The following is a 7,945-nucleotide window of genomic DNA, read 5'->3' on the forward strand; positions in this document are numbered from 1 at the left end:
CCGATGGCTGCGTCGGCGCATTGCTGTGCCGCGTGTGTCTAGGGCTGGCTGGCGCACGGTGCGACGGGGGCCTGTGACACGGCCAACGGGGAAGGGAGGAGTGAAGCTCGTGCTCTGTGGCTGAGACATGGGCCACACGCTGGACGCGGCAACGGATCCTTCGCTTACGTTGGCTTCTCTCCTGCTGTTTTGTTCACCATTCCCCGTGATGTACATGTCCGAGGGAGAGATGAGAATGAGGGGGCTGGGCGGGGGTGCGCCACGCTGCACGTTGTCTTTTCCCCGAACTTCTCGTGTTTGGTTCCCCCGCCTCCCTTTCGCTCGCTCTCCTTTTGTTAGCTCATATAGTTTGCCTGCAAGTGATGCCGGGTGGCTCTTGGTGCGCACGTCGCATCATCCCGTGCGAGGCAGAGGAGTGGAAAGAGGAGTGCTCGCCGCTCATGAGGACTACCGCCGACTTTGCGTGCTACGAGCACTAGTACCATTACCATTTTTGCTTGCACGCAGTCCTCTCGTTCTCCGTGTCGCCTTGATGGTGCGCTGCGGTGACTCTTCGCGGGTATCCTTGTGTAGGCACGCCTGTGCGTTCCCGTCAAGAGGATGTCGTCGGCGTCCGCGAAGAACGCATCAAGCACCTGTACACTGCATGCGCACGCACGCACGCATATTCTCCCCATAGCCAAAACGTAAAAGGAACAGCAGAGTGCCACAGCTGCCTGCGCACCCCCTCCCCCCACCGCCTGGCCCATCTTGTGGTAGTGGATGCAAGCATTTAGCCGCACACTACGCGGCCATATGCTTCCGCTCTGCTATTCTCTCTACGCGTGCTGAAGGCGCGCGTGAGCAGAGCCCCCCTCTTCCTCTCCCCTCTCCCTCGTGATCACGCGCGCCGTGCACTCCCCCACTCTCCTACTCTCCTCGCTTGCTTGCTCTTCCTGTGGCAGGACGGACACGGTCACGCGGTTGTTTTGCTTGGAGCTGGAAAAGGGCGCACAGACGGAAGCACCGCGGCGGAGGGACGTCAACGGATTCTCCTGGAGCTGCTGTCTCGGCAAAGACTGACGTGCAACGGCGATCGTGTGTTGGCGGGGCAGTCGGCTCCACTGGCCTCTTCGCTGTTGCGTGTGAGCAAAAACTGGTAAGATAGACAGTGACGGTGCCGTGTCGGCGATCTCCTGCCCCTCTCCCCGTTCCGCTCTGCGCACAGGCGTGCAAGACGGGCCGCAATGAAGCTCTTTCTGACCGTCGTGAGGCGCCACAACTCTACAAGCAGCAGCGATGCCACTCCTACAGATGATGTGGCCCTCTTCGACCCTGGTGTGTGGAGCCGCACAACAACGTCGGAGATGGCTCGCCGCAACGTTTCGGCATCCTACGTTGCGCAGCAGGTGTACCGACACGCGGCACTGACGCAGCTGGCGAAAGCCGCGCTGGAGGGCGCGGTATGCTTTCGATACGGCCCCCGCCCACCAACGCACCTCGATAGCTTTCTTTTCCACAAGCGCAGTCGCCTCACCGAACACGGAAGGAGCGGCACGCTACCAGCGGCAGCAGCGGCGCCGCCCGTGTGCACGTCGTCGCCTCTCATCTCATCCTCATGCTCGTCCTTCTCCGTGAGCATGACGGCCACTTCACCTCGGACAGGCCAGAAACGAAGCACTGCCGCCGGTGCGAGCGGCTCGGCCACTGAGTATGACAGCCTCCTCGCTCTCTGGCTGAGGGAACTGCTCTCCGGCACCGGTATCTCCGTCACCGTGACAGCGTTGCTCCTGTTCGTGGACGGCACCGCCATCGATATGGCAACCGGCAGCGAGGTGCACAAGCCCCTCAACGTAGGCAGCGGCACCGCAAGACAACTGCGCACGCACGAGGACGCCATGGCGTTTCTGCACGCGTGCGAGTCCACGATACGCCATAGCGCTGCCGAGTTTCCGCGGTGCCCGTACCACGTCTGCGTCGCCGTACTTGTCGGCGCTCACGGTGGCTCGCATAGAAGGAACACCGTTACATTCCTCGACGTCGCCGCCGCTGCGCCGGAGAGCGCCGGCGCCGAGGAAGAGGTGCGCTTGCGGGAGCAGGTGGCCCTCTTTGGTCGGCAGCTCGGCGCTGAAGCGGCAACGGCCACGCCTCACGCTTGTCAGCGGACGCGCAAGGCGGAGGACGAGCAGTGGCTCAGTCTCCTGCAGTCCTGCCAACTCTCTCGCGCAAGCCTGGTAGGGCTCGTCTACATCGCGTGCGAGGCAGGCCACGATTCGTTTGGCCACTTCCGCGTCGAGGAGAATGGCTGCGACCCCTTCACTCTTGTCAGTGTCCTACGCCAACGCGCGCTCTTGGAAGCGGTCAACAACGGCGTGTTGCACCTCCAACTGCGAAAGCCGTCCCACGCCCAGAAGCGCGCAAATGCGCGATCGGTGAAGCTGCCCACGGGCGATGCCACCACAACATCGCGCGCGCCGGACTCTCCACCCAAGGGGCGGCCCAGCAGAGGGCGGCAGCGGCCGCAGCAGCACCGTTCGAGGCTTCCTTACCTGACGCGCGGCTCGGTGCCGCCGCGTCGCGCACAGGAGCACTCCATAGTCTTTTGCGGTTTTCCTCGCTGCAGCCGCTCCGTGGATCCGCTGGCGCGCATTGGGAGGGAGGAGCGCCACGCACGGGTGGCGCTGTCAAGCGCGGAGCAGCGAGCCAGGAAGCTGGCGGAGTTGCGCTGGATTCTGCGTGCCCATCCGCCCGGCAAGTCCATCGACGCCATGCTGCGGCGCCTCGCGCACAACGTCAATCGAGTGAGCCGACCTGAGCAGCAGCACCCACACTCAGTCCCGCCTCGCTTCTCACCGCCGCCGCTGAACGAGGCCCAACTTGCCACTGCCATCAGCCGGTCTTCTACCACTGCCACGAGATGGTCGTCCTTCACCTCACCGATGCGCACGCCCGAGTCCACCTCACCTGGCGGCACGGTGCGGAAGAGGGTGGCCGCTTCGATGCTCCCCACATCCCCGTCTTGTCCAGCCTTGGCAAGCCCCTACTTTACGCGGCGCATCACGACACCGCTGTTCTTCCGCGAAGCCGGTTCTCCACCGCAGAACCAAGACGATCCACGAGCGCACTCCGTATCATCGCGTGCGGCTGTACGCGGCCACACCGCTGCAGGGCTCGAGCGGCGTCGCCTAAACTCCGGCGCGTCCTTCTCCCTCGCCACTGGCTCCCCAAACACGCACACGTACACCTCCGCTCGCCGGCTCTCTGCCATCGAAACGGCCCTACTCGCGCGCGCGCACTCTTCTAACCAGCGCAGCCTTCCATCCCACTCTCCGCGCATGGGCGAGGTAGAGCGACTCTATCCCCTTGTGCACGCGTTTCACGTCGAGATGTGCGAGCAGGACACGCTGATGGCGGAGGAGCTCATGATGCGCAGTCGCATCGAGCACAAGGAGAAGAACTGCCGCAAGACGCTGAGTTTTGCTCGCGCTGAGTCGGTGCGGCGACCATCCGTGTTGTGGCCATCTGAGACAGGAACGCAGCCGCAACGAGAGCCGCAGGTGCCCCACAGCCCCCGGTGGCGCCCAGCGAAGCCACGTCCTTTGCGCATCTTCTTCCAGCACTAGGGGACTTAGGGCCGGAGAACACAACCGCGTGCGCCATCAAAGGCAAGCGTCGTCCACAAGCTCATCGTCGAAGAGAGAGAGCAGGAGGGGTGAGGGCGATGGTGAGTTCTGCACGCGCCCACGGAAACGAACAAACGCGTGCATCGCCTCCGCTGCTGACTGCCATGTGACCCTCTCCACCCCCTCCCCTGGGCGCTGCACAGCAGATGCGCGCGCGCCCGTACGCGCCCATCTTGCCCCTCCTCCTCCCTCTCATCCTTTCTTCCTCATTCTTCTGTGTTTCATTGTGGCCCCTTACCCTCTCCGCTACACACCGCACATCCTACGTATATATGCGTTCGCGTGCTCGCCCTCTGCGCTCCTTAAGGTGTGCGCGTGTGACCAGGTGATGACAGGAGGAGAGAAGGGGAAGGGAAGGAGGGAGGGGAAGGGATGCAGGGCGTGGCCGTTCGCGCGTGGCCTGGCAGACCTGCGCCACCATGTACAAACACGCGCTCTCCACTTACTCACATTTTGTGATATGCGCACGCCTACGCGTCTTCGTGTGTGCCGGCTGCCCGCTTTCTACGCTTGCGTCGCGCAGCTTCTGTTGCTTCTCTCACTCTTCTCATTTTGCACGTGTGCGTGTGCGAATTCGTGCGTGCGTGGGTGGGCGCGAGGAGCTGCAGTCGATGCTGCCGGCAGTGCTGGTAGGCGGCAAGAGAGCCCGCCGTGTGTCTCTCTGATCCGGCCAGGGCCTGGCCGCTCCCCCATCTCTCTCTTGTCTTTCAGTTGTACAGACACCGACTCACTCGCACCCGCAGGCATGTGCGCGCTGGCCCTGTCGCCTTCCTATGTGCAAGTCGTCAGGGTGGCACGCAGACAACTCTGTAACCCAACGATCATGTGGACGGCGACAACGATGGACTGCGCGACTGGTCGTGCCGACGGGCAGGCGCGTCCGTGTTGTCCCCCGTCCTCACCATACATCCTTCCGCAGCGGCAGGGAGGTGGTGACGTTGTCGACCACGCCTCCGTGGCCTGCAATGGCAGATCGCAAAATCACGCTATTTATCATATTCCCCGTTCTCTTTCCACTCAGATGAAGAGCCCCGGCCGCTGTGTCCGCTTCGCACGCACGCCACTCACAACCTGCAGACCGCGGATGAAGCGCCTAATCAAGAGCCTGCAGCATTTCTCGGTGACCTCGTCGGAGCACGTGGAGTCGTTCAGCAAGATGACGCTGAGGGACTTTGGTTTCTATGTCAGCGACGCAGACGCAATGAGATACGTGGCAGACGAGGCCTACCCCATTGCAGAGCGAGCCTTTCAGCTTGAGAACGCACTGCACCAGTGCAGGCTCAGCGCCAGCACAGCGCAGGTCTCCCCCATGGCGTGGAAGTCGTCAAGTAGCGACACGCTCGGTTGCTCGACGCTCTACCAGGACGAGGCGGTCACGCTGTGCTGGTTTGTGCTTCCACCTGGCAAAGCACTCCCGCTCCACGATCACCCGGGGATGACGGTGTGGCAGCGCGCCATGCACGGCCGACTGCATCTCTGCTCCATCACTCGAGAAGCTGACTCACAAACCGGCACCGGTGCATCGACGGCGCCGATCAACGGCACTGTGGTCTTCGACGGGGAGCTGGACGGGGTCGGGGATGCAATTCCGGCGTCGGACGTGCTGGGATTCACGCCCACAGACGGCGACGGCGGCGGCATGCTGCATGAGATTCGCAACATCGACGCGACGCAGCCCGCCTTGTTTGTGGACATCATTTCACCCCCATACAACCAAGCACCGTCCAACATTGTATGCGGCTACTACACCGCCGAGCCCCTCGATGCCACCGCCACGCTGCTGCCCGCTCTCGCGGCGGACTGTGGTGTGCGCCATCAACTGAAGGCGGGCGACAAGGTGCGCCTGCACCCCCGCATCAACTACAGCGGCCCTGCCATGAACGCATTTCTGCACGTGGTGTGAGGCAGAGGTTGGGGAAAGAAGGGGAACAATGTAACACGAGGCAACACGCGGCGGCGATGGAGAGGTGGTGAGGGGCTGTAGGTATACACTCGTATGCTTGCAGCATCAGCAGCAGCGGCGGCGATGCCATTGCGAAGAGACTCCGCACGTGTGGTCTTGACACTCGGCTCCACCCGCCCTCTCAGCCGGCACTCCTCCATCCCCATCTGTATCCGCCGTGTATCGGGCACGTCACTATCACATCTACAACGAACGCGCGTCCGCTCAGCTTACCCACCACAGAGACCAAGTGAGGAGGGGAAGGGGGGTAACTCCAACCGTGTTGCAAGGGGCAGTGCAGTGCAAGCCTCAAGAAGCACTGCACCCTCCCCCCCCCCCACTCATGCACCCAGACCTTCTCTCCCCCTCTGCACCGTCATGCGGCGTCCACTTTTCTCCAGAGAACTCTGCTGCTTTCCTCCTTCGCCTACCGCCTCTGTGCACCCCCCACGCTGGCCTCCGCAGCGCACGGCGTGCCCGTTTCCTCTGCAAGGAGCCGCACCTCTCGCCTATAGCCGTGCAGCGCGTCATTCAAGCCCTCGTCAGCGGCCACCGTGGCCGCCGTGCACTTTGCCGATGCTGCGCCGCAGTCTGCGCATGCCGGCGCCGTCGCCGGCAGGTGCGCAAGCAAACGAAGTCATCGTGTCCGGCGGTGGTCTTGTTGGGGCTGCCATGATGGCCTCTCTACAGCAGCTGCGCAGCCATCTTCACAGAAGCAGCGCCGCGCCGCCCCTCGCGTCGCACCTGGCCCGTCTGATGCTGGTAGACTCGGGGAAGCGGCCGGTTTACAACGCTGCCAACATGATGCACACACTTCGCACCGTCAGCATCACGCCCGTGTCGAGCAAGATCATCGACAACCTCGGCGCCTGGGACCAACTTACCACCAAGCACCCGTACTACCGCATCGCCGTGCGCCACGAGCAGGCGAACAGCCCCTCCCTCGGCGCAGGCGGTCGCTCCTCATCCTTCTTCATGACCAGTGTTCTGGGCAACAGGACGAGCTGTGAGCCTCTCCTGGAGTTTACCGACTTGCGCAAGCCGGTCGGCTTTATCTGCTTCAACGCGGAGCTCAACAGCTGCATGATGGACGTGGTGGAGGCTCGACAGCGCGCTCTCGTCGACACCCCAGGCGCTCACGACACGCTCTGCTTTGGGACGCACCTCGAGGGAGTGCAGATCCCGAGCCAAGGGACTCTTGAGGGGTCGTGGGGATCGGCGAGGCTCGTCTCCGGCGAGACCAGCACCGATGTTGCGTTCGGTCTGCTTCTCGGCTGCGAGGGGCGCGGCAGCTCACTCCGCGACGTCCTCTCCACGCCGTCGCTGCAGCAAGACTATGCGCAGACGGCGTTCGTGTGCAGCGTGCGACTGGAGAAGGCAGACGACGGCAACGTGTGCAGCTTCCAGAACTTCTTCCGAGATGGCAAGATCATTGCGCTGCTGCCGACCTCCGAGGACACGGCGAACATCGTCTTCAGCACCACGCAGCAGCACGCAAAGGAGCTGCTGGCGAGCACACCGGAGGACCTCGTCGCAGAGCTGAACCGCCGTCTCTGGTCCTTTGCGCCGAACGACATACCCAGGATCCGCGACGTGCCGCAGACAACCACGCCAGATGGAAAGGTGTGTCGCGCGCAGGGATCCTTCCCGCTTAAGCTAAACCTCGCGACCATGCCCTACGCCCCACGCGCGATCCTACTCGGCGACGCGGCGCACAGCATTCATCCCCTTGCCGGACAGGGCCTCAACCTTGGCATCTACGACCTCTGCGCCCTCACTTCGGTGCTCGAGCAGGCGATCCGTAGCGGCCAGGACATCGGCAGTAGCGTCGCCGTGGGGCAGGTATTCGCCGGCCATATGCTCAGCCACACCGCGCCCATTATTACAGGCATGGAGATAATCAAGAAACTCACGCACTGGACGCCTGGTCTGGCGTCTGTAGGGATGAGAGCCCTGAATAGCGTTCCATTCGTCTCCACCTTGGCGAAGGACGCCATTCTGCAGGTGTCCTCTGGCGCCCTCTTCGCTGCACAGCACAAGTGCTGCTTCCTCCTTCAGTAACCTCCAACCGTGTCCGCGTCGCCTTCGTTGGCGCACACGTGGAAAGACGAACAAGAGAAGGGAGATGAACCAGCTTACGCCGCCTGCCCCCATGGTCGAGAGGAGGAGGTGAGGGGCCCTTGGGGATGGGGTGGGGGTTGTTAGCATGCCCATTCTCTGCGGCAGAGCACGAGCTTCACTCCTCCCTTCCCCGTTGGCCGTGTCACAGGCCCCCGTCGCACCGTGCGCCAGCCAGCCCTAGACACACGCGGCACAGCAATGCGCCGACGCAGCCATCGGC

At 63.2% G+C, this 7,945-nt stretch overlaps 3 protein-coding genes across 3 annotated transcripts; all 3 read left to right on the top strand.

The window, feature by feature from the left end:
- Nucleotides 1-1,226: 1,226 nt before the first annotated feature.
- LDBPK_061270 (hypothetical protein, unknown function) lies at nt 1,227-3,602 on the top strand (the record flags this gene model as incomplete). Its single annotated transcript, XM_003858384.1, has 1 exon — nt 1,227-3,602. One exon carries the CDS (start codon nt 1,227-1,229, stop codon nt 3,600-3,602), a length of 2,376 nt encoding a protein of 791 aa, XP_003858432.1.
- A 1,081-nt stretch (nt 3,603-4,683) lies between these two features.
- Nucleotides 4,684-5,565, top strand: LDBPK_061280 (hypothetical protein, conserved; the record flags this gene model as incomplete). The annotated part of the gene is made up of 1 exon (XM_003858385.1): nt 4,684-5,565. One exon carries the CDS (start codon nt 4,684-4,686, stop codon nt 5,563-5,565), a length of 882 nt encoding a protein of 293 aa, XP_003858433.1.
- Nucleotides 5,566-6,180: 615 nt separating this feature from the next.
- On the top strand, nt 6,181-7,665 carry LDBPK_061290 (hypothetical protein, conserved; the record flags this gene model as incomplete). The annotated part of the gene is made up of 1 exon (XM_003858386.1): nt 6,181-7,665. One exon carries the CDS (start codon nt 6,181-6,183, stop codon nt 7,663-7,665), a length of 1,485 nt encoding a protein of 494 aa, XP_003858434.1.
- Between the last annotated feature and the right edge of the window lie 280 nt (nt 7,666-7,945).

This window comes from Leishmania donovani, chromosome 6, assembly GCF_000227135.1.
Source record: "Leishmania donovani BPK282A1 complete genome, chromosome 6".
Taxonomy (NCBI): Eukaryota; Euglenozoa; class Kinetoplastea; order Trypanosomatida; family Trypanosomatidae; genus Leishmania; species Leishmania donovani.